Genomic DNA, 27171 nt, shown 5'->3' with positions numbered 1-27171 from the left:
GACCACTATTGGCGCGAAATGCACGTGCAAGCTTCTAACCATGTTTCAATATTCAGACAGCTGTATTTCAACTCTGTTTTTGAGATATTAGCTTGAATTTGAAAAAAATTAATTAGTTTATAAGTAACTAATTAATAGAGATTGAGATATATTAAATAAATTCTTCATTCACTGATTTTAAAGAGCATATTTTATCTGAAAATATCGAAACACATTTTTGTGTTTTACGTTTTCTTTTCATAAATTCTTTTTAGGATTCGATTTCCAAAATAAAACATACAGTGTATTTTGTGGTAGTTATAAAATCTCTTTTTTCTTACACCTGCATAAGATACAGTACAATGAATGCATTATGTTGAAAAACATTGTTTATTTTATTGATTTTAAATATTTTTTTGCAATAATAATTCTTTAATAATAATTGGTAATCAAAGATTCAATCAATAGACTTTGACAGCTCGTTCAGTGTGTTTTTCAGCAACCTTATAATGATTTTTGTCGAGAATATAAATACCGCACATAAGTGGCATAAAATACAGTAACAATAGAATAATACAATTCGAAAAACAGTAGCACGTTCTCGAAAAAACACGAAAATGAGTGTAAAACAGAGGGAGAGAAATAAGGAGAGAAGGCCGCGTGTTGATTTTTCGTTACATATTAATTTTTTATAATTTTCCTTTCTATTTGCCTAAAATGAAGATAATTTAAACGCGCGTTCCTGTGAATAAAAAAATCACAATAAAACACGGCAAAGTATCTGAATACAGATTTCTGCTTGGACAAATATTCTTGTACAGCGATAATTATAATTCAATTATACACCGGAGGGAACTGAAACTCATACACAATTATGCAAAATTGTTCACAATCAACAATCATGGCTGGTAAAACGTCACAATTAGAATATCATTTTCCACTTGCGTGGTCATTATTTTTTTTCTTTGCGTTTGAGTGAGTGTTTAATAAATTTTCTTATTTACAACCACTTTTGCTTTTGTATGTTCACCCCACTTTGTTAAAGTTTGCTTTAATTGCACAATAATAAACGCGACTCGTCAGCAACAATAGAAAATAATGGCTGCGTGTGTGTGTCTGTTTTTCCCGTTGTTCGTACAATGTTTTTTTATATTGATTACTTTTTGTTCTCATAATCTCACTTAATTACCGCCTATCAAGCATCAAGTGAATTTTCTCTTTTTTAATTAGTTTTATCTTTTTAATACAACTTGCTAATCCGATTTTGCTTTGATTTGAATTCGCTTATAACTTATGTTTCTGTTTTTCAAATATTAAAGCAGTCAGCGTATCTTCTTTTTTCTTTAAATACTCGGTATTGATCAATATTCTTTGCATTCGTTTAAATCGAGTAATTAATTAATTAATAAATCCGAAGAGTGTCTGTTTGAGTGTAGCTGCAGATGACCAAGTACGATTTTATTCATTATTTCCTCGCTTGTTAATTAATTAATTGTATCGCTATTTGATTGATTTTTATCCTGCTGGCCGAGAAAAAGAAAAATGCTGCAAATACTCGATCAATCAAGCAATCAGTCAATTATTCATCAATCGACCAGACAATCTACATTTTCTCACCACCACGATAAAAAAATTGGCAGGGCGTTTCTCCAGTATTCTCATCTTTTTCCTTTAATTGTATTAATAATGCAGTAATAATTATTTTTTATCTCAATTCTGTGGTTACAAGGACGTTATTTGATAAAAAGCGTAGTGTTGTTTTTTTTTTCATTTATAACCTCATTTATGTTTCAAAATTCCGCCGCAATCACTTCAGAATAGCCCAATTGTTCAAACGTTTTGTGTTCGTGAATTATAATCTTCTCCGTAAGCGATCGTCGAGTAATAATTAACGAGTAATTAATTCAATGTTTAAGCTACAGTTTAGTTTTAATTTAAGGACGGGCGTAAAATGTGTGTTTGTGTGTGAGTGTGTGTATTTCTCTGTGTGTTTGTGATCTATTTATACAATTTTCTTTTCGCAATAATGCTCTAAACTTCAAGACCTGGTAATTTTCATTTTTTTTTACTCATTATTTAAATGTAAAAATGTTCGCCAAAATCAACACTCTGATTGGGTTACAGGGGGGTACAGGGTAGTTTTTTACTTATAAAGCAGAGAGTGTGAAAGAGATAGAGAAAGAGAGAGAGATTGTATTCGTACGTGTGTGTTCGGTTCTTTTTTATAATATCTTCTTCTCAATTGTTGTGATCAATAACGATTGTTGTCATGCAATTTGCGTGATTGATTGTTGATCGGCAAATTTGAGAAGCGAATAAAACGTAACTTCGCATCCATTATTCATTATATTCCCGCGTTTCCTACAGATTTATTAATTCGTTTTTCTCCTAAATTTTAATTACCTCCGAAATCTACTACTGCGAATGAGAGAATATTTTAATTCGCTTATAACTTTCTTTTCGCTGCAGCGGTGAGAAAATTCGCTCTGATTCCTAAGTAGGGGTGAAGCCAGAGTTTTATCGCAACTTTCGGACTCTCAGCAAAAATGATAATTGAAAAAAGGCAAATAGGAAGATCGGAATGGTGTATGTATTTTCCATATTTATCAGATGCGCGCGCGAAAAATCCACTCTGCGGGCGGCGAGTTTGAACGACTTTTCTCAAAATTCAAATCGTCTCGCACCGAGAGTTAATGATTTTTGTAACAACTCTATGAAGTGTGTGTTTGTTTGTGTACTTGTGTTTGTGTGTAATTTGCCACAGCTTGTTGGTATGTATTTTATCTGGAGATAACGAGAGGGGCTATCTGCTTTTCTTTTACATTAAAAGGGGGGAGAGGCGTCTGGTTATATCTTCGAGTAATTTAATTAACTCTGCTCGCTTACTGGAATTACAACTCTGCAGGTAAAGGAGAATTAATTAATCATCAATCGATCCGCTAGTCTTGCAAAGAGAGAGTAAGAGAGAGATAGAGAGTGTGTGAGTTTAGAGAGAGTTAAACTAGCCCCCTCGACCGCCTCCGCCGGCACCCTCGCCCCGCCTGAATCATGCACCCCCGTGACGGGGCCAACGACGGGGCGAGCGTGAGCCGAGGTCTTATAGTTTTAAACCTTATAATCTGGCTAAGGGTCTAGCAGTTAAGTTAAATGGTGGCGCGCTTTTTGCATCATTTTTATACTCTTATTAGTCGATCAAGACTCGAGACGGCATCACACTATAGAAACTTGTTGCTTTGTAGTTTAAGTCGCATTCGCACTATTCGTAATGAGAGAGGGGCAGCAGAGAATTAGCACGAGTCACCCTTGCTTGCTTCCTTAAATTTGCGAGAAAAAACCGAAACGCTCGTCGATGTACGTGTGTGTTTGTGTGGCTGGCTTCTGAGAGATGAGAGGAATGGGACGTCGTCGTCGTATATGATGGGGGCAGTCAAGAAATCAAAGCGCACATTTTAACAAATTTTTCTTTTACTGCAGTGCTAGCTAAGCGCCGTGTGTTTTATGCAACTTTATATCACATTAACGTTTGGAATCAAAAAAGATATGCGGTGTGCGCAGAGACGACCCGCCCGCGGGCCTTGGGCTGCCGATTTGGACCGAAAGGGCCTCAAACTAATACAAACGGGCTTGATACGCGAACCGAGGGCGGGACGCTCGCGACCCTGAATAATTAAATACACAGATAAAGATTTTTTTTGTAAAATATCAGCACGCGTTCGAAAGAATGGGAAAGAAAGAACAGAATTTTGATATGAGAAAGGCGACTGACCTGTGGTAATTGCAAAAGTCGCAATTTCCAAATTTCAGTTTTGTTTCCTCTTCGGCTGCCGAGTTGATAAAAAGAGGGGAATAAATAAATTTTACAATCAAAAAAATAATAATAAAGCGCGAAACATGCCAAGTTTGAAGATTATTAGGGATGAGAATCAAATCGCATGCATCTTGCGGAGTGAAAAACGACTTAATCCAAATGTAAGTACTCTGCTTCCTGTCGGCTATGCAATTAGCTAAATGTGGAGGCTTTCCGAAAGCCTTGTTATTTAACTGCGAACGTGTGTCTCATGAGTGAGGATTCGATTGTGTGTGTATAATGCGTGTGAGTTTGAGAGAGACGAGTGAGTTTCAATAATAATGAGAGAATTTAATAACCACGATCCCATCAATGCGCGAGTGAGAGTTAATTATTGACTGACTCATCTAATTCTCAAATATACTTGTAAATAGTCGTTAAACTCTACAAAGGGATGCTAAATTTTATGACTAGAATATGAGCTCTTTTTCCCTAAAATTATGTTCTCTGCTCTTAAATCTCATTGTTTTAACGATTCTCATTTTGCCTTGAGTTAAATTTTTCTGAGTGTTTGTGTTTCCGCTTTTTGTTTCGTGAAGCAGCGATAACAATACGTAATTATATAAGAATACAAATCCGCTTGTCGTTCTATATGTTCAACAATCATAATGCACGAAACTCAAAGGAGAGAGAGTATATAATAGTATCATTCTCTAGAAAGAAGTGTGGTGGCACACAACGTTATACATTCGGAGAGCAGAATCAATGAGTCTCGGATGAAAGACAGAGTAAGTACATGTTCAAAACAATGCAATAGAGAGGGAAAGGGCAGCTGAGGAAGATTGATTGATAGATAGTTTAGTTTAGCACAGCGAGAGCCGGCGCCCGATTCGAACTCGCGAAGCTCGGATGTGCGGCGTAACAACAACTAAACACAACCGCGCGCGTGTGTGGACAGAGATAGAGCCATGATTGATTAATTTCATATTATTATTTCTTCGATTCGCCGGAACAGAAATTGCTTCTCGTCATTGTAAGCGGTCGTTTTCTCCGCCGGGGTGGGAGGGCAAGGGTTATTCGCAAACCATAGGTCGAAAATATGGAAGGAGAGTTATTAGTACAGTAATTAGATGCTAGATAGTCAAGACAGGAGGAGGGGAGGACCTCATCCGGTGAGTCTGCCTCAAACGTGATTTGATTCAGTAAAAATAATTGCATTTCATTTCTTCTTTTTTTTACATTATGCCATTTGGACACATCAGTACAACGAGGGACCCGCGCTCGCCTCCCGCCTTCAGGACGTGCGCCCTTGAATTTCGGCTGGGGTGACCGGCCCCCAAAGTTTTTTTTTCTATTTGATTCTCCGCAACTTTCGGCTCCCCGTCCTTAGGTGGAGAGAGCGACTTTGGTGCGCGCGAGTCCCCGGAAAGTAATTGCAACAACGATGAAGTAACAATATATCTGGATAAAAACATGACGTGCATTCACACACTTCTTTTACTGCCACTGTCTTTATTGTAGAATTACGCTGGATAAAAGTCCGCACTATTAATCTTTCAGAAACTGTTGGTTGGTTTTTCGTCCCTCGTCGAGTAAAATACATAATATTGTTTCATTAGCGTATTTGAATATTTTCTTTTTTGTATCTCGTCGGATTCCAACACTGCGTCCGGTTTTGCAACAATTCAACTCGAGCGCGCAGCTGACAATCGAAAAATCGCACGGGGCGCCACTTTGGGGACGGTTGCTGCAGCTGTGCTGTCCAAATCCGGCGGCCAGACGTGCGATCGTCGTTCGGTCTTTTTTGCGCCGGCACCCCTTCTGATAAAACTCAGGAGTGGTCCGTTTGTTGGTTTTGTTACAATTTTCCCTTTTTTGTGTTCGATTCTTTTATGTATTTCACTGCGCAAAAGTTGCAGCCGCGCGGCTCGTCGGTAAAAATAACACATTATACAAATGTCCGTTTTTGATGCGCACGATTTTTTGAGCTGATTTGAGAGCTTATAAATTGATTACCACCACAATATTGCTGAAATATATAATAACATGCTCTTTTTGCTGTTGCGTCTACTGGGGAAAATTATTTTTTTTATACATCTTTTGTCTTTCTCTTCGCATGAATCGGTTGTTCTACAAAGAGAAATGAGTGTGTGGGTGTTTTTTTTCTGGCGATGACAAAAATGAACCGTCATGCAAGCTGGAGTAATCACAATCGAACGAGAGAGCGAAAGAGAGGGAAAAATCACCGTGTCAAATTCGCTCGGAAGAAGCTACGATTATACAATTTCGCGATTTATTATTATTTTTTCGTAGTAATTGTCGAATTGGTTTTCAGTTTTTCTTAACAATTGTCTTATGAAATGTCGGGTGTAGCGCTCTTTAGTTCTTAAGTAGCAATAGCGGCAATTATAATTCAATTACAATAAGAGTAATAATTATAGTGTGTATGTGTGTGTGTGTATGTGTGTGTTGTGTGTATGTGTACTGGGATTCGTCAAGCAGCAGCTGCGGATTCTAGGCGAGGCAGCGACGTGTACACGACCAACTCTAAGCGTTCACCGCCGCCATCAGTTCTCAACACAGCTGCAAATAAGAATGGCTAATTAATGACAGCTCAAAATTTAATCCAATTTATTCACAGTAACGAAAGTATAAATTTGAAAAAGAAATTCAGAACTAGTGATTTATATAGCTGATTATGAAAATAGACATTGAGGCTAATGATTGAGTTTTTATTTTTTGTAATTTTGACGAAACTTTAGAATTCAGACATATTTTTCAAGGTATTTTAGTTGCTTGCATTGGATCCATAGAGTAAGATAAATTTTCATTAGATAGTTGTAAAAGGTGATTTTAAAGACATTTTTAGAGAGAATAATTTGCTCAACAAATATTTAAAATTCAAAAGAATTTCTTAGTTTCAGCAAGCAATAAAAGATATTGAATTCCATTAAATTCCACCTAAAAATTCTTAAATCTGTCAAATTTTTATATGAAAAAAAAAATTAGTTTTATGCACTGCTTTTACTTAGGACAAATGAAATTGTTTCAATGAAAGTTAAAACTGAAATCTTTATAATTTAATCAATTATTTAATATCTAAATGAAGAAAGTGGAATACTAAATTTTATTATATTTTTTTTAATTTTCTCAAAAAATAGCAATATTTAAATTGAGCTTCAATTCAAGGAATCGCAATAAGGAATTTGTTGATAATACTCTTGTCTAACTATTGGCAAACAGATTCGAAAAAGTTATTTAGAGCAACGGCGTTGTCAGTCATTTGAGAAAAGTTATGACAGGGTCGGCGAGATGGTACAAACCCAGTAGTCAGACGTCTGTCTCGATGCTGACGGCGTTGATATTGTTGTTGCATCGGTTGGCCGTGGCCGCGGTGGTGTTGCAGTTCTGCTTTTTGGCTAGCAAGGCCGGTGCGAGGGCCGCACTGGCCGGGGTGCATGCAGTCGCTGGAGTGTTGGACTCGTGCTGGCCCAGCAGAATGCCCTCCTCCAGCTCCATTATGTCCGACGAGGACTCGGAGAGTGAACTCTTTTTCAAGTGGGCACCTGCAAGACAAACAAGCCGAATGAGGTCACGCCGAGGAGTTGCTCAATTTAATCACACTCAGCTCCCTCATGCCCTGCTCGTTCACACATACACACACACACACACACACACACACACACACACACCCGATATATTAATTAAGGAAGGCCGGGCAGAAAGCGCGTCGTTGGCCTATTGATCGCGCCGCGCGCTATTTCGATGATGATATGAACCACCAAGAAGGTCGACCGGCTTTTTATAGAAGCGAATCACGCCCTTTGCCAAAAGAAAGCAAGCGTGCTGCGGCTGCTGTCAGAATTAAGGGAGCAGCGGCCGGCTCTTCTTCTTTTAGCGCCAAGCAGGAAATGAATCCGCGCGCGTCAGATCGATTTGAATGGGCATTATTGTTGAGCGGGCGCGCGACTCCTCGCAGATGGCACCCCTTCTGATCGACCAGAGAGACCACTTGGGAGATTAAAAATAAAAAATGGTTCCTCCTGAACTTCTTGGTGGCACTTGCAAAAGTATACCATCATATGTCTATTTGCAAAAGTTATCAACGTTGAATTTATTTTTAGCTCGGACCTTTTTTTAAATCTATAAAATCCAAAAGTTTTGAAAAGCAATTTTAGAGAAATAGTAGGCTAGGTTTAAAAAATTGCAATAGAATATTATAACGCTTAAAATCTGCACCTTAATTTCATTTAGTCAAAGGAAATATGTTTATTTTTCAAGGTAATTATAGCAAAATAAATTGTAAAAAAAGCAGTTTTATTTGGAAGAGAGATAAGATAATCTTTCAACAGGGATTTAAAAGCGGTGAAAGTTATGGCTTTAATAAAATTGAGAAAATATATTAAAAAGGTTCATTAAGTATTGTAAAAATAAAGTTTCAATCAAAAATAAGAATATTTCTCCTGATGTTAATTTCAAAACTTAAAGCTCCCTTGGACTTATGTATTTCTAAGATTAAAATTTATTTGAGGCATCCTCAACCTGTATCAAATGCACTAAACGCAGCTAACGCTTTAAAGAGACCTTTGAAAATACGGTGCAACACAAGAAACAAATTCAAAATTAATTTTATTGCATTTACTTGGAGCTGTGAGTGGTGGGCGTAAATAAATCTCTATTATTTTGATTAAAGAAATCATTCATAGAACATTTTACTTTAGAAGAAAAACTACCATTTTTACATTAAAAACTTTTTTTGAATATTACAAATTAAACCGTTCAATAATTCAAGCCCAAAAATTCTAAAAATCAATTCCTGGCATTTACTAAAAAAGCTTTGAGTACTTATTTTCCCAATTATCAACTATCAATGAAAACATAAATATTTATAATCACTCTTTTGTTCTTCTTCTAATATCCAGCTTTTTATGCTACTAATTTTCTCAGAATCCGATTTAGAACTAAATAAACTTACAAAACAACCCGGATAAATTCCGTACTCATTTTCAACCAAAATCAATACATACAGCTCGGCTCTTTTCAATCAGTCCAATTCTCACCTAGAGTTCCTGGCAGATACGGGCAACTGGTGACGTGGTTGAAGTTCTGCGACTGCATTTCCTCTTGATCAGTCTCGCGATGGTAGAAGTAGTTGAAGTTGGATACAATGACAGGCACAGGAAGGGCAATGGTCAGCACACCGGCTATCGCGCACAACGAACCCACCATTTTGCCCCACACTCCGACTGGCCTGTATTCAGGAGAGAAGAGTTAGCAAGTGAGACGGCGGCTCGCGAAATCGGGGCCACGAGTGGCGATCCGCATGATCAATGAGCGGGGTGCGTGCAAGGACGGTACGTGCTCGGCCCGCGGCCCGAACGTGCGACTCAAAATTGAGTGTGTCACAATTTTGAGGCCGGGCCGCGGCCACCGCAGGGGGGACAGATGCGTGTGTGCTGGAAAGAGTGAAAGCAGAGGGTGCACGTGCAGCAGAACATGCACAAAGTAGTGTGAGAAATATTTCGCACAAGACAGCAAACAGGCTTTTATTGCGAATGTTAACTGGCTTTGAAACTGGCTCTAATATGCACAAGTCGGTCGGCGCATCGATTTTCTCATATATGTATGAGAGATAGAGAGAGAGAGAGATTTGCTTGGTTATGTGATTTTATAGTGAGTGCCAATCGCAGAAAAAATATATAATTCCATCAGGCAGCTAGTTGGGAGACGGCGTCGAGTTGCACTCTCTGCCCCAGTGGGAAGGGAAAAAGTGCAACCGCCAGCTCGACTCCGCGGGCAGTATAATTAATAATTTTGGTTCTTTTCTGAATTGTTTCCGTATATATATGAGATGATTGTTAGTTGATTTTTAAAAACTGTGGTAGCAAAAAAGGAAAGAGGAGGCAATCAAAAAAACGTATGTATATATGCGCGATTTGCAAAAGTAAAAACTGGTAAGCAAATTACGTCATGTCTCCGTATCCCACAGTGGTCATGGTCACCACTGCCCACCAGAAGGCGTCTGGGATAGACTTGAAGTAAGAATTTTCAGAACCAGCCTCAGCGAAATACACTGCGCTTGAGAAGAGAACGACACCTGCAAGCAAATCGGCGACAGTTTACGAAAACGCATGAGAGGAAACACAGAGAGCGATCGAGAGCAGGTCGCGCAGGTCCAGTATTAATTAAATATAATGCAGTTATTTCTAAATATTATAAAAAAATAAATGACTGGTGATGATCAGAAGTTATGTGATTCTTGATGATGAGATATATTGTTAAGTGAGTATAAAAATATAATTTTGCTCGCGAGCGAAACGGAGAACGAGATGAGTGAGAGAGAAAGAGCACGAGTTGCCTCTCTTTCTCTCACTCACTCACAATATCAGCTTCCGCCCCTAGGAAGAAAATCAATAAAGCACACTGTGTATTGTATGGCATGGTGTGTAGAGAGTGAGTATCAGCCTGCCCCACACAACAACATTCTGCGCCAAATCTCAAGCAGCGTTTTCGTAAGCTCTCTCGGACACAATGACTCTGTCTGTATATACATATATATTTTTTTTCTATGTTTATATATTTATATAGAGACGAGGTTTGTAGACACATTTCGTTCGTGTGAGAAAATCAAGTGGTCGAGAGCTAGGAGGGACACCGACGCACACACACGCACAACACACACTCCGGCGGGACGGCGACTGCGCCATCTTGCTCGGGACGCCGTCGTCGCCGCCGCCGACCGCCCTGGTCAGGGTCACCCTGACACGCATTAACTCAAAAGGTCCAAGATATTTACACGAGTGGCTGTTTTATTTATAGTAAAATTGGTCCGCGCGGTTGACTTTTAGAAGCAATTATTTAGTTTCTGGAAATACCAGATTTTATGAAGTGAAATTTTTGGAGGATTGATGTGACGCTGAAGTAATGTCGATCATTTAATTAACCTCAACTATTTCTAATATTTGAAAGTTTTCTTTCATTTAATCCTGAAAATATAAATAAATAATGTTGCAGTAGGTCTTGACCATATAAATAAAAAAATTGAACGTAACCGTTCCCTATTTTGATATTATGCCACTTTGATTTAAAAATTGAAATGAACCAAGATTAACCATACCTTAAAGTAGTGCCAGAAATCTCTGCTCTCAAAAATTTGAAGCGATTAATTTTTTTCCGAAATGCCTCCATAACTATATTTTTTTAATCTATTACAAGAAAGATGTATTGAAAAAAAAATGCTTCTTTCAAGCCAGAATAATCCTTGCAGATCAAAATTAAAGAGCATTCAAAAAGCCACCTTTTTCCTTTCTCTCGGCCTTTTGGAGGCATAATCTGTACAGTGAAAGAAAACCCCCGAACTCTCTCGTTGAGATTTATTGATATAAAAAGAGAGTAAGTAAGTAAATATCTGCGGATCCAAATGAACTTGTATATATAATATATGTATGAAACAGAGTAAGAAATGAAAAAAAGATACACACACGCAACACAAGCAACAACGAGCCGTGTCAATGTACAAGATAAAGAGAGAAAGAAAAAGAGAATGGATAGACAGAGAAAGACGGACAGACAGATAGATGGATTTGTACAATATATAGAGATAGAGAGCAGACAACAGCGAGTAGTTGATCTGGAGTCGGGTCGGGTTACCTCATGTCGCCGTATCCGACCGTGGTCATGGTCACCACTGCCCACCAGAATGCACCTGGAATCGACTTGAAATACGACATTTCCGACCCCGACTCGGCGAAATAGACTGCGCTTGAGAACAGAACCACGCCTGCAAGTGCGACGGCAAAATTCACAATAGTAAGTTAGCTTCGAGTTTGCCCGGCCGGACAAGCGGCGCGGACGGAAATAATTGTTAGTGAGTAAGCAGCAGAGAGAAGAGAACACTGCGCTCGGCGGCCGCTCCCCACCGAAAGGCTGAAAGAGACTTTGTTAGGCGCCGAGTGCGGCCACCCAATGGACTCAAAACTCGGTAATTTTATATTTATTTGGTATAAAAAGTTTGATTTTGAAGGAATGAATAAAAAGTTATCAAGTCTCTCTTTTTTTCAGCTCAAGTAAGATAGAAAAATAAGGGACATATCCGAGATTTGGTTCAGTGGGGGTCGTTCGGCCAACAAGGAAAACCAGAGCTGGAAATGAGAAGGAGAAAAGTGCGTTGAGCCATACTCACCTATAAATAGGAAAAATATCAAAAGTCCTAATTCCCTCATAGAGGCTTTTAGTGTCCTTCCAAGAATTTGCAAGCCTTTAGAATGCCTTGAAAGTTTAAATATTCGGAAAACACGCACAAGTCGTATCACTCTCAAGATGGCCAACGACATGGCTTGGTTAGTACTTTTGTCTTGCGGGGAAACTGGCGCCTTGGGCAACTGTATCTGTTCATCTTTCTCGGCCACCACAGTCGCCAAGGTGATAAAGTATGGAATGATCGCGATTATATCGATAATGTTCATGACGTCGCGAAAAAAGTTCAACTTGTTGGGGCAGGCAAGGAATCGGACCGACAGCTCGAACGTGAACCAAATGATGCAGATGGTCTCGATCAGGAAGAAGGGGTCTGTGATGTCGGGCACCTCGTCCTCCTCGATCTTTGTGCCGTTCGTCGTAGTATTAAATACTTTGTAGTGCTTGAACTCGGGCAGAGTCTCTAGGCAGAATATCACGATTGACAGCAGGATTACAACTACACTGATGATCGCCACCACGCGCGCTGCCTGCGAGCTCTCCGGGTACTCGAACAGCAACCACACGTTTCGCTGGAACTCGTGGTCCGGCAGCGGCTTCTCCTCCTCCTTGATGAAACCTTCATCCTCTCTGCAAAAACACACAACAAAAGCAGTATTTAGTTTAGATTCTAAATAATTTAAAAATACTTGCAAAGATTAAATAGAACTATTCAATATTGATATTAATTAAAATTTTGCACCCATCTCTTTTGAAATTATTCTGAAACTATAAAAAAATAAAAAATAAATTTATAAAAATGTCAAAAACATTAGCCTTTACTGCAGGTCACAATTTAGACCCGCTCCTTGATTAATAATTGAACTTTCTTTAATAATTCATGACAGTTTAAAGGCGAATTCATGAAGAATAAAACAGTTTAATAATTCAATTGCAAGGGTCTGAGTTGGGTTTGTTGAATGTAAGCGTGGAAAAAGGGTTTTCCGAGCAGAGTCACGTGCGTCACCTGAATTTGTTGGTGGCGATTTCCCCAAGCTCGTAAAACTTGATCTCCTCGGAGAAGACATCGAGTGGGACGTTGACCGGCCTCCGGAGGCGGCCGCCGCTCTGGTAGTAGTAGAGGATGGCGTCGAAGCTGGGCCGGTTTCGGTCGAAGAAGTACTCGTTGCGCAGCGGGTCGAAGTAGCGGATGCGGCGGGCCGGGTCCCCAAGCAGCGTGTCTGGAAACTGGTTGAGCGTTCGCAGCTGCGTCTCGAACCGCAGGCCGCTCACCTGGAAAGACAGTGACCAGTGTCAAAATTTCCAACTGACGAGCAAAATAAAGAGAAAGAGAAAATTCAAGAATAAAAAAAAAATGATAAGATTGGGACTGCAACTTGCAACGCTTCTAAGATGAGCGGGTTGCATAATTGTGAATTTTCAGGCGATATTAAAATTTTTCATAAATGGGAAATTCTTTAAATGTTTTAGACTCCCGCGTGTTAATTCAGCTTTGGATTTTTATGGAGGGGATGGACTAATGCACGCGGTGTCACTTTTAAATGAGAGCAATCTATAAAAAATAGCTGCAAAGCGTGCAGGGCCGTTTCGCGCCGTCTTTGTGTCAAGTGTGAGGCGTGGATTTGCCAGCCAGCACAGCGGAGGGTCGGAATCGGGGTCAGGGGAAAGAAAGAAAAGAAAAAAAGAGTAGAAGAAGCAGAAATGCAGAAGAGTTACATTGATCACGACGCGCTCGCAGAAGTCGTGGTCGTGGGGGATCGGCTCAAAGTTGACCACGCCTGAGAACTCGCGGTGTTGCGGCCCATCCTCATCTTGGCTGCTCAGTTTCGGCAACGACCTGCGAATCGAAACGATCAGAATCAGTCAAAAAGCTCACAAATTAATAAATTGGTTGGATTAATATTAATAGGTTCTTCTTTTGGAGGTATATTTTTTCTCTGATCGGGCTGAACCTTTACATTATTTACTATAATTTTTATTATTAGTTAATTTGAAAATAATCAAACTAGAGTGTATTTAAAAACTTTCTTTTTTAATTATTTAATTTCCATTTTTGAATCGTTTGCCTCATTTAAAACTTGTCACTAGGTAAGAAACAGATTAGGCCAATGTTATAATATTATTTGTCTGTGTAAAAAAAACATTGGTTGTAAGATAAAATTAAAATATCTGGAATAATAGATTGTTTCTTAACTAAATGTTAACTTCACGTCGATTGAACACACTTCAAAGTTCATTCCTATAACTTTGATCATTCGAGAAACTCGCTAGGCACAATATTAATTTTATTTTGATCCCCCGACTTTTTCAGCAAGAGACGCCGGTTTAGTTCGCAAACATTTCCCCCAGAAATCTTCTGCTATTAAGATTCAAAATTGGACAAACCAAACAACTTGTTTAAATGCGGCTTTGCAGCAAAATTTGTCATAAACAACTATGTTTTCCCTTAAATGTTATTTCTGAAAATACAGCCGACTTGAGTTACAGGAAAACAAAATAATATTATTCTAATCTGATGTAGATGAGAACTCCAAGCTTCAATGCAACAAAAGTGATTTTCTCCTAAATTTTGAGTTGATGCGAAATTAAAAGTATAATTTTTTTTATTAAATAGACAAACACGTTATCAATTTGCCTGACTAAAATATGTAATTATTCGAGGTGTACAATTTCAATATAAGCCTTAGGCTCTGTGGCGGAAAAACCAATCAGGAGCGTCCATTTTATGCGTCACTTTGCGCCTCCACTTCCTTTCCTTTTGCGATGAATAATTTTTTATTTTCCCTGTTCGTGTTGCGGATCATTTTGTAAAACACACATTCAAAAGGAAAAGAGCGCCAATTAATTAAATACTTGTATTTTCCTTCATTCTGGGAAATTAAATTGCGGTGCAGCTAGAAGTGTCTCTGCGAATTCCAGGGAAAGCGGAAAGTATAACGCGCTAAAAAAACACATTCGACCCCCTCGGGGGGTTGAGGGGGCTCGCAGGGCCGTCGAGCTTGGACGCGTTTCGGGTTGCGAGCCCCAGGCGGGATGCCACGTGAAGATGGAACAGAGGGCAGCAGCCAAGTAGAGAGAGATTTTCCGCACAGTCAGAAAATCGATTTTATATCCGCAACGACAAGTCAGCCAGTGTTACAGCGCCTGCCCCACTCACCCCAACTCCCGCCCGCACGCCCCCGACAACCCCCGCGCACCAGGAAAAAACCAAATTCGCCCAAATTCAGAGCCGTTCTTTCTGCGTTGGCGCCGCTTTTGGGCTTGGTGCGCATTTGCCACTTGCAATCGAGAGCTCGACTGCGGAAAAACTTGAGGATGGAGTGTTTTTGACGGTGGAATTCGCAGATTGGGCCTTAAAGAGGGCGTAACAGGTTTGAAGGAGGGTGTTTTGCAGAAGTGGAATCATAATATCAAATAAGATTGCTACGTTTTTTTTACGATATGCCATGATTTCAGCAGCGATAATAGTTTTGAAACAAAAATTAATCATCCCTCACAATTTTTTTCATTAAGAAAATAATGACTTATTTTCTTAAAAAACTTGCTGCGGTGAACTGGAAGGAAATTTTATGTTCTCTTTCTTACTTCTTTTAAATGAAAATGTAATTAAAACTTTCGTAATTACAACATTTACAACGAAACTAAATTTAATTTGAAAAATGAATCTTTCCTTGCCAATGAATCGTGTCGTGTTTTTATTATGATACAAGCAAGAAATTCTTGGTCTTTTGAAAACATTCAAAAATTATATGTAAAATTAACCCGTAAGAAGATTTTATTTTGAAACAAAATAAATTATTGAATATTTATAAATTGTTTTCTATATTACAAAATAAATAAAATAAGCAAGATAATTAGTAAAATAAATTTTTGATTAAAATAGAAAATAATTGCATTATGTGTTTTACAAATTGAACTTTCTGTAAATTACTTATTGTTAGAGCATAATTTATGAGCCAGGCAAAATGGCAAAGAAAAATAATCAACATGCAACAATCTCCAAGGCAAGTGTTGGATTTCAGATTCTCGTCCTTGCCTGGCAGTTGCGCATCGCTCTCGTAACTTCTTTGTTTGCAGCAATAAATCAATCAATTCAAGTCGTTTTCTGCCGTGTCCCAATGACCGGCGCGTCAACAAACCTGATAGTTTGTTTAGTCTGTGTCGCGTTTTTGGCCAAATTAGCCCCCCGGAGCAGATATCGGAGCCAGAGCGAATATGGGCGTGCAGTGTGTTGTTGGAATTTGTTTTCCTCGTTCAACGTGTCTGAAGAGCGGACAAAAGAGACCCTCAAGTGGTCGTCGGGCTGCGCCGTGTTTTCTATTCACCAGATCACAATGAGCGATATTGCACGGTGTATGTGCAATATCTCATTATACACGCTCCTCTCGCATAAATTTTGTGCAATGCAACTTTTCAAAAACTATAGGAAACCGTCAAAGAGCGGATTGTGTGCCTATTTTAGTAATTTTACTTGGAAATAATAGTAGATTCATTGCAAATAATTCGGGGCAGTAAAAACATACTTACAATAATTACAATTTAATTGATATATTTTAAAATTTGTATTATGTTATTTATAATAACTAGCTCTACCTTTATATAAATTTTGATGTTAAAAAATTGAAAAATAGAACATTTTTTATGGGAAATTTATGAATTTGGCTTAATTTGATTTCCGTAAGAATAAATTATAATATTTTCGTAATACAATGAAAAAACGCAATGCATTTTTTTCTTGTGCAAAATAACACTTTTATTTTAATTTAAAAATAGCCAAATTTAAATTCGAAATCAAACTCCTGTTTTTAACAACTTTAAATTTTATTTTTGCTAAGTCCATGAAAGAGAGTTCAAGAAATAAATATTATGAATATTATGGTTTTTTTTCGCAGTTTTTTCCACGAGATTCAAATTGCCACTCTGCAAAAAGGCTGAATAACCAAGCGCGAACAGAAAGCCTGTGGGTATTTCCTAGCAGGCTAACAAGTCATACAGGTGTTTGAATATTTTGTGCTGATTTGGCGATAAGTCGCACACACGGGCCGAAGTTTGAATGCACTCGGATTGTTAGCCGGGCGGGCGGCCAGTGATTATTATGCGTGTCTTGCGTGCCAGATCACAAAACTCACTCGCTCTCTTATTTACCGGCCGGATCGATAGTCCGCCTGCTTAACTACCAGTATAAATAACAATATATACACTCGCTTTCCAGCAGCTGGAGGCAGAAACGCGATTTCTGTTTGTGTGTGTGTAAAATAAAATAGGGGAAAATGTTGCATGGTCAAGGAGTGTATGTGGCATGGCTGGAAAAAAAACAACAGCGTCAAAACTTGAGCTCCAAATTGCTCCGATTACATTCGTCGCGACGAAATGGAGAAATTCCAAATGCTGGGCGAGACCATTAGCTGTTGCCCTACGTGTACTTGATTGCTTGCAAACTTGCTAAAAATTCAGAAACTAAATGGCCTTTTAATGTCATTTACTTTACTTCAAGTGCAGATGTGAAATTACTTAATTTTATAAATGCATTTTCATGATGACCCCATCAATTAAATTCAAAAATGAAATAAATATAGTAATATTAAAATTAGAAGAAGCATCACAAATTCAAATAAAAATTCAAACTAAATTAATCAGTCTTTTTAATTAAAACTGTATATGAAGAACATCGTATTTTGATAGAAAATTTCACTTACAAATATGATGAAATGGCTTTTAAAAATTACTGTTTTGATTTGCAGCTCTTTGGGCTTCATAATATTCCAAACTAATGTTTACATCTTTTCTGAATATTTTCTTCCAAATTTAAACTTGACTTTTAACAAGAGACTTTAACTGCTAAATAATGTTGAAACGTTTTTACTGCGGTTTCCTTTTTTATTCAATATATAGCTTCAAATTTACTTACAATAAGACGATTCGTGAAGAATGAACAATAATTTAAGAGATGATTGGATAAAAATTAAATAGTATCGAATTCAGATCTTTTAAACAAGCAAATAATATTAAATTTATTTTTACATTTTGGTGTTTCTTTAATTTAAAATTTTTAAGAACTCAAGAGTCAAGAGTGTTGTGCAAATTTCCATCAGGTTTAAATTTCAAATCTCCAGAGTTCTTTTAAATAGATGTGAAATGATTATAAGACGAAACGAAAAATGAGCTTTTTGGCCCTTAATAGATGCCAAAGGGTTGTCGAAACCGGTCGAAACAAGCCCTAGTCGCTATTATTTTGGAAAGGCCCCACGCCGACAGTCCATTAAACGGTGTTTTGTGTATCTTTTTAGTACAAAATAAATAAATTTTTCCACACCCACCCGGCACTGTGCACACGGTATTAATTAGCCACTCTTGCTCAAACGCTGCGTGATCAATATTCAAGTGATGACGTCAGAGAGGAAGAATTGCTTTTAATTGTTGGATAGAGAGAGACGCTTTTGCCACTACACACACCCCCAGCATACACACACATGCATTCTGGCTCTAAATTTAGCAAACGGTGACGCACGCTGGGTAAACAATGGGGAAAGATTTGACACGAGCAGATCAGTGGTTTTCAAGAAGAGCAAACTTGAGTATGAGGGATTAAAGTACTAAATATTTTTGAACGGGCGCCAAAAAGTTGGTCTCTCGGACAAATCTCAACTAACGACCCGCGAATTGGTGGCAAAAATGTGCCGGCGACGCCCCACGCGGTCGATGGACACCCTTACAAAACCTGCGAAAGCCGACTCTTAATTGCTGTTGAATTGGACTAAAATAAAACGTGCGAAGTATATTTTTGAATGAATTCGTCTTGAGCGGCGGCCAAAAGTGGCGACTTGATTTCTCGTGGGCGTCACACGCGTTTCCTCCGTGCGCGCTGGAGACGAAATATCCAGTTGCGATTCCAAAATGTGCGATCGTTAGAGAACTTCATTAACATTGAAAAATAAATATTTATTTAATTTTTAAAATATTCAATGAAATTCATAGCAGGTCAAAGAATGGGAAAATATTTCATAAGGATATCTAAATTTCTTTAGAGATTTAGAATTAAGCACAAGTTTATTAATTAATTTGATATCAAAAATTAGAAATGTTATTGAAATTCATAGATTCAATAGAGCAAACAATTTCTTTTCATTAGTCGGAATTTATTTACATTTGATATCATTTTTCAAAGAAAATGTAGTTGTTTATTGAAATTTTATAGAGGAAAGTATATCAGTATGACAATTACTTCCGAGACTTGTACAATGTTTCGTGAGAAAACGTTTATTCCAAACTTTTTGATTAAATTCCAAATTAACTTTAATTAGATTCAGAATATCAAAATTTATCGTTTATCTGGTGCCTGCTATGCCGGTTTAGACTTTTTATGTTCATTTTACATATGATATGTTTTTATTTCAATAAATAATTTGAGTTATAACTTCAATTAAATGACAAGCAGCTCAATAACTCATTCATTTTCTGCTTAAAATTATTATTGCTCACAATCAGTTTCTGATAAATGAGTCATCCAAGGCCCACTGCGGTGGATTATCTTGGGGGTTTTAGTAAAATATTTGTTAAAATTTTGGTCGTTTTTTTACAACAGTTCAATGTTTCTCTCCCAGCAATAGTTTTGTTTGAATTTAAATTTTTGTTACAATTTTAACAATAATGATAATAATAAAGCTGAATAAATCTACAATAATTTATCAATTCAACTCTAAAGTATAATAATTTGAAATTTTTGTTTCAATGAATAATTAAATTTGTGTTATTTGTTGGTTAATTTTAATTCAAAAATAATACTTTTGAATACGTAACAGATTCCAGTAGGTGTAAATCAGATATGCTAATTTTGGTGTAATTCCGGTGAAACGGTTTTAAATATTCCCGTTATCTACCTCGAACATCAGAGTTAACGCGTATCATGTCGCAATAAAAAGTCTAGTATCACCAAGGGAGCACTTTTTAGATTTTGTCGGACTGCGTCAAATTTCGTGGAATCGCACGTTGCCGCCGCTCTTCGCGGAAAGTGAACGTTGGTGTGCACAAATTGGTCGGCGCCGCGATTGGTCCAGAACGACTGAAGAGTTGCCGGTATCGATTATCAGCAGCGGTGTGCGCTCTCTTTCTCTCAGTGTGTGACATTATATGTGCATTTGATTTTATTCAGCAGCTCTCTCGGCGCCGGATAAACTCGATTGGAGCCAATTTCGTTAGTGACACACGCGAAATTAAAATGCAGTTACGGCAAATGGTTGGCGAAAAAAATCTAGTTCCGCGAATGATTAAGCGCGCGAGTTGCTAAAACGGGGGGTCCAATAAAAAATAGATTTAATAAAAATGTGACAGGGGAACGAGCCCGCGGGTCTAAATTTAGCCGCGCGCTCTTTCTCTCAAGAGAATGCCGCATTATTCGGCTAGCCTATCAGCTCTCTTGCTACTGCCGCCGCACTCAACCCTTCTGAAATTGGCAAGAATACAAAATTGACACTTTCCCACTCTGATTTCAGGGGATATAAAGTAACATTTTATTACACCAATAAATTCGCACGCTAATTTTGTGGTGAAATGTTTTTGTTTAAATCAAAAGAAACGACGACATTTCTTTGCTATCTTTTAAAAACAAAAACATTTTTTTCATGATTTTTAAATCTGTAGCTCAAACTTGTAAATTTAAATATATTTAACTGATATTTCATATAAAATAAATAAGTAAAAATAAAAAACATAATCATAATTATGTATAGGTAGAAATTGATTTTAATTTTATAACATTTTTGTACCAAAATGTATTTAAATTCTTTAAATATAAATTTGGTTTCGGAATGTTCAAAATTCTACGAAACTTCTATACTGACAAGAAAAAAATTAATCAAAGAATTCATCTGAAGGATTTTCTATTAATTTTATTAATTAAATTCAAACCAGATCTTTGTTTGAAAATAGATCAGGATCAATTCTTGTTCCAAGAACAGGCCAAACTAACTTTGTTTAGAGTACAAAGACATTAAAAAGAAAACAAGGCTGCTCAGAAATAATGTAGCCATGGCAAAAATAACCTCGTTTTTGCAATCAACAACAAAGCACAGATCAGAATTTTAATCGGACTAGAATGACTTTTAATAAATTTCAAGGCATCCTCATTGATGAAAAATGTGGTTTTCTAAATGACAGAATTTTATTTCTTCCAAAGAAATTAAAATTATTCTACAGCTTTTCCTTTAAAAAAATTCTTTACAACTTTCTGTGTTATTTTCTTGCTAATAAATCAATTATTATTTTAACAAGCTGCAAATAATTGGCAAATCATTAAAAGATTTTATGATTTGTTTGGGAAAAAAACTACATTCTTTCGACGCTAGTTGCTATTTCCAGCTGAAAAATATATTGAAGGCGATTGCGTGCGAAAACTTTCATTTTACAGCCCAGATATTTTGATCACCGGCTTTTGAATGCGCGCCAATTCCGCACGGCGTGGCCTTGCAACCAATGTAATCAACTCGTTTCGCACTACACACTCTTTTGCAGAGGCGAGAAATCTTTCCGCATTCGAGCAATATCGGCGCCGCCGAGAGAGTCGGGGAAAATTTCGCGTGATTAGCACTTTATTGTCATCGCGCGCGCGCTCGCATCGGAATGCGTGGTGAGGTTAATTGAACGGAAATTTGCCCCATGAAACGACAGCCGTTTACAGGAAGTTGTTATCTGCGATTGTGTCTTGAACTACTACCGCCCCCCAACAATGGAAATAATAATTTGAGGAAATCGTGCACAATATAATGTGATTTGCTCCTGGTTTGAACTAAAATCAATTGATTGTTTTTAAAATTATGAAGAAAAATTGTAATAGATTTAAGAGATAAGTAGGAAAAATTTAAGTTAAATTATTAATAAATTTTAATAAATATCAATAGCTGATAAAGAGACAAGTAATGATGATATTATTGTTATTAATGTGGCAGTTAATTCATCTTTACAATGTATAGTTATTATTTAAAAATTAATTTCAATTTAAACGTAAATTGAATATTCAGATTCAAACGAATAAAAACTAAACGATTTAAATAAGTAAAAGATTTTATATTTTCAAATAATATTATAATTTAATTATATCAGTTTTTTTTAGTTTTGAAAATACTAAAACAATTGAAGATAAGTGTTTCATTTCCAATATATTTGAAATGATTAAATAGAAAATCTTTAAATGTTAAATTACTTTTCCCGATTGAGAATATTTGCTTTCGTTGGAGGAGGCCGCTAAAATCGCGAGCGATTGGATATTATTTTTGATGCTGTCGGGCACGCGGCCAACTCAATATTGCAGTTTAGTCTTCTACTCGGCAATCAGCTGATTGCTCTCGCAGCACGGAGCTCCGCACTCTCTACTCTCATAGAAAATAACGTTTGATCTCCCTGGATTCCACTTAAAAATATTTCAAAAACACAAGAGTTTAAAAAGAAATATCTTGAACTTGCGTTCTTAATAGAACAGAGAATAATATTATTTCTTCCGCTCCATCACTTTTTGTCACATCTTTTCCACATGCGAATGTAACACGCACGCGATTCACCGTTTGCAGATTTGTGATGGAAAGGCTTGATTGTTTCAAAACACCGACGTTTCCGAAACGCGTTTCGACCGGGCTGGCGATTGTGTGTGAGCCGCGCAGATGAGCAAAAGGCGACCCCATTTTTGCGAGCGAGTGCGCGGCGTGTGTCTGGGAATGGGGTCGGCGGTGCTTGTGTGCGAGCAGCAGAAGAGAGTGAAAATAAACAGTTGCGTTTTTTCTTGTTTTGCCGATTTTAGGCAATTTCTTTCTTGACCTGGCCGCGAAGCCTGCCACTGGCCGCGGGGGATTAGCATCAAGATTGAACGTGACATTTTAATCTCGGTTGCAGGACAAGTTTTTTTCCGCAAGTCTTCAGAGCTCGCTTTGATTGTGGGGCTTCCGCAGTAGTTGCTTTTTGGGTGGTGACCGCAATGTACAGCTATTAAACCTAACAATACGTGAAATGTGATTGAATGTGAAGAAAGAAAAATGAAACTAGATCACAATTGCAAACAATTTTGATATGAAATTTTCACAGAATGGAAACGGTGATGATTTTTATTGGATTTTTAAATTAATTAACTTCAGTATTATTATTTTTCAGTAATTACAAAGATTTAATATAATTTTTAAACAAGAATAAGCAATGAATGGATCTGCGAGATATGACGAGACAAATAATACGTGTCTGAATTCATTGGAAAGAAATTTCATTTCAAAATATGGTTTTTCTCTCAAATATAATAATAATTCAAATAAAAATTTTATAGGACAACTGCGTATCATAAATTGTTGCACCGTATTAGTTTGGAATTTTCACACAGGTCTACCATTTTTTCTATTGCAAAAACGCAAGGAATTGAAATCGAGCTCTTTAGTAAAGTACGTCGGTTTTTTTTTTTTTTTTAATTAAAAGATGATAATATTATTTAGAAGAAATTTGAAGCAAAAATCAGCGATAATAATTGATACAATTAATTTAAGAAAGTTAACTAACACTAAAATGGGACTCATACATTTCTTTTAAATTTGTATATTACTGTTTGCGGCCAATTTTGATGCAAATGTCACAATTAAGAAACATTGCCTACTCTTCTTTGCATATAAAAATCATGAAAAATAACTCAATGTACTAATAAAGTAAAAAATAAAATCCTTCTGGCGACTGTAATTTTTCATCTTCAACTCAGGTTGTGTATATATAGTAATTGAAATAACTCGGTGGCTGCGAATCGATTGCAATGAGCACTTTCGGTGTTTCGCCAAATTTTGCGCACTATTTTGCCGTTTGATGCAGCGGCCGGCAGGTGAATCGAGCGGAATTGCTGCGCATTTGTTTTGGGGCCGAGTGTGTAAAAGATCGAGGCTGGCAAGGCGAACGGGCATAAATATTCATCCCTTATTCACCGAGAGGGGTAGTTCAGCCGGTGCCGTTGAAGCACTTGTAAATTTTAATGATGCATGCAGATATTTGAGCTCAAGAGTGCGCCCCCTTGTGAACTTATTCCCAATATGAGCAAGAAATTTGCATCGATTTGCGTTCAATTAACCGCGGGAATAATTCCACCGTCAGGGCAGCGAGTCGCGAGCCCCAGGCACAAAACGGACGGACATTTTACTCCAGCAGGAAGCTGTGTGTGTGAGTGTGTATCGCTCGATTGTGCAGCCACGAAACTCGAGCCAATTCGTAACGAAGAAGAAGGGCAGTTTTCACCCTCGCAGCGAGCAAGCAGCCAAAAACACCCCGCTTGGCAGATTTCGTTCGGATGCTGCGAGCTGAAAGAGAGCGCAGCAATGGCAGCAGCTCTAGGGAAGCGTACATTTGCTACGTGGGGGTGGTTTGGGGGTTGGTTTTGCTCTTACAACCCGTTTCAGCCATCCAATCAACTTAAACGCCTCCGTTTCAAGAAAAAATCCAAGAACTTGAATAAAATCTTTGAAAAACTTGCATAATTTGCACCTGAGGGTTGATTTATTAATTTTAAAGAAACTACCCCAAACGTGATGCGAGATTAACTACGACAGAAAAATTGGTTTTGAAACGTTTTCGAAGGACAAAAGAGGTTTGGAAAATGGGTTTTAAAAGTTTCCGCGAGCCCCGGTGCCCAGGGGTAGTTTGGGGGTGCAAAATTGATCGGGTCCGCCGGGGGTGCATCTGGACTGAGGGAAAAAGTGAAGCGGTGGTTGAACGTGAGGTGGTGGTTGTTGTTTTTTACCTGCTGTAGGGCAAGGCGTAGATGGATGAGTTCGTGGGGGCAGAAGGTGTGGGGGCGGGTGTCGGGGGCCACTCCGGACGCGGCCTCAGCACTGGAGTCAGCCCCCATTTATCCAGTAAGTCGATGGCGGTAATTTTGCGGGGGTAGGGGCTAGGGCCAGCTCAGGGCCCCGCCGCCGCCGCCTCGAGGGCCCCCATGTGGTCGGGGGCGGCACTCGTGGGGCCGCAAACAATCAGCACGGTGCTCGCTGGCTCGCCGCCTCCGAGACTGGGCCGCAGCTGCACGCGGCAGGAGGGGAAGAGGCAGCGGCCGGGCGCCCCCTCCCCCGCCCTTCCCCGCCGCCCAGCGCCGCCTTGCCGCACACACACGCACTTAGGGGCTTTTAGCGCAAAAATCGTCCGTCCTTTGTTTGGGACGCCGCGTTGTGAGCCCAGATTCGCGCAGGTGATTTCGATCGGCCGGAAAAAGCCAAATTAGCGAGGAATTTTTACTCCAGTGAAAAAAGATGATAGAGCGGTTGCAATGCAGGAAGTCGCTGCTTTTGGTACGAGGGCGATAGAGCAGTTGTCGCGGTTATGGAGAAGGGAAAAGGCAAATTTGGCTGCGAGAAAGATGCGCTAATGGCGCTTTTATGGCTGCTCTTTCGCCGGCGAAAATAGACAAATTGCACTTTTGGCTCTGCTGTGCGGCGTGAGAGCCTGGGCGTGATTTATTTATTTGATTCCAGAAGCCATCAATCGGCCCCAGATAAGACGAGACCAAAATATTTACTTTACATCCTTCCAACTTGATAGTGCTCAAAGTGATTCTTAAAGGGTTTTTTGTTTACTTCATATTTGTACATAAATTGTAATGCAAAAAAAATTAAACCACAAAAAACTTCTTCAATTGCAATCGTTGATACAATTTCAAGAGAGACAGAGAGACGTACTTATAATTGAGTAACGACTGTTCTCAATCAACCCATCTAAGTGAGTGCAACTTAAAATTACGAAACCTTAAATAAATTGAGCTAATAAGCTTCAAAAATTTAAACTTGACCTTTTAAATTTTAATTTATTTCTACAGTTTCAAATCGTGTGAACTGACGTGCATTTTGAATTGACCTAAGGAAATAGCCTGCAGATTATGAGCTATGCAACCAGCGCAGCTCGACTGCCCTGCAGGTTGCCTACCTTCGATTCGGCAGGGGCCTCACGCGATAAAACTCGATGACCTCTCCCTCGCACGCGTGCCTTTTAATTCTTTTTATTAGAATCAAATCGTAGAATCTTTTGAAAGCTCGAGGGGGAGACGGGAAAGCCCGTTTGAAAATATGTATATTCGCCGGCCCGGGGAATAAATAATGCTTTATTTATTATTCTTTCTCAAGCTCGTTCACCGCCACTTATTTCATTTCATGACTCACGGAAATAAAATCGTGAATGCAAATGCAACAAATGATCAGAGAGATGATTTACCGAGCGAGAGAGGGAGCAGGGGCACAAAAAGCAAGCACGATCCCTCTCGTTTCTCCTTCGCCTCTAATTCAACAGCCGCGCCTACAAAGGGAAAATATGTTCTTCTGATGTTGCACCAAATGAGACATTTTTCTTTCTCAACCCGGCCGCAATACAAAAACAAAACTGTTGATGGGAACTTTGTCGTAACATGAAAAACGTAGTAATTCAAATTCTTTTTAAGAAATTTCAATTTAAATCAAGATATGAAATAAAATTATTGCATGACCTATAAAATGTAAACCAGGTGAACGAGTGAGGTTGTTATTTGAAATTAGTAGATTGAAACCTCACTGGCTGCAAAGGGAATAGTCTCAAAAAGGAAGCCCGAAAATTTGCGAGCTGCTGAGAATTAATCCATATTCGCGAGCAAGCAAGCACCCTCACTTTCTTTTTAGCTCCGGGGGTGGTCGTCTTTTGGGGCCGACGCCGACCTCTTTGGGGCGCCGCTCGAAGCGCCGGTTTGGCGTCGGCTCCGGCGGAAGGCGCTGCCGGCGCGCCGCTCTTCTCATTCATGCCACCGGTGGGTTTTCGTTTGGGCCACCAACGGCCTTGTCATAATATTATTATTAGCTTAGTATTATTGTTCGCGAGAATTCGTGCGATTCGTGACTTTTACAAATGATTGCCGCATTATTATTATTATTTTCAGCCAAACGCGCACACCTTGGCATTGAGAAGCGCCTCTTGCAAATTTTTCACACACAAACTAGACGTGTTGTACCGGCACTGCGGCGAAAAAAAAATGTAATCATAAAAGGGGTGAACTTTAAGCCTCTTATTTTATGGGTTTTTTTTCTTGTAAAGATTTTTATTATTGTGAAGGGAGAAACATTTGTGAAACTTTTTTAACAAACAATAAATTCTGTACTAAATTTTTCGTAACTCTATTATTTTATGCTGAAATATTTTATTTTTTCATTATTGAAAAATTTTAACATTTAAACACAATACTTAAAAATATC

At 38.4% G+C, this 27171-nt stretch overlaps 1 protein-coding gene across 7 annotated transcripts in view; it reads right to left on the bottom strand.

Annotated features, from left to right (window-relative positions):
• Positions 1–284: 284 nt before the first annotated feature.
• LOC132205585 (potassium voltage-gated channel protein Shaker-like) overlaps positions 285–27171 on the bottom strand; it is an 89075-nt gene continuing 62188 nt past the window's right edge. For 6 of the 7 annotated variants that reach the window (XM_059634717.1, XM_059634720.1, XM_059634722.1 and 3 more), the window contains 7 exons: positions 13679–13799; positions 12969–13234; positions 11949–12592; positions 9734–9863; positions 8827–9017; positions 7090–7332; positions 285–6349 (listed from right to left, as the gene is read on the bottom strand). In XM_059634717.1, the coding sequence (XP_059490700.1) occupies positions 7097–7332; positions 8827–9017; positions 9734–9863; positions 11949–12592; positions 12969–13234; positions 13679–13799 (1588 nt within the window). In that variant the 3' untranslated portion in view covers positions 285–6349; positions 7090–7096. The other variant, XM_059634723.1, reaches the window with a different exon arrangement.

Source organism: Neocloeon triangulifer, unplaced genomic scaffold, assembly GCF_031216515.1.
Source record: "Neocloeon triangulifer isolate White Clay Creek 2 clone unplaced genomic scaffold, ASM3121651v1 ptg000003l, whole genome shotgun sequence".
Taxonomy (NCBI): domain Eukaryota; kingdom Metazoa; phylum Arthropoda; class Insecta; order Ephemeroptera; family Baetidae; genus Neocloeon; species Neocloeon triangulifer.
The sequence above is the reverse complement of the archived record's forward strand: the minus strand, read 5'-3'. Positions and strand labels throughout refer to the sequence as shown.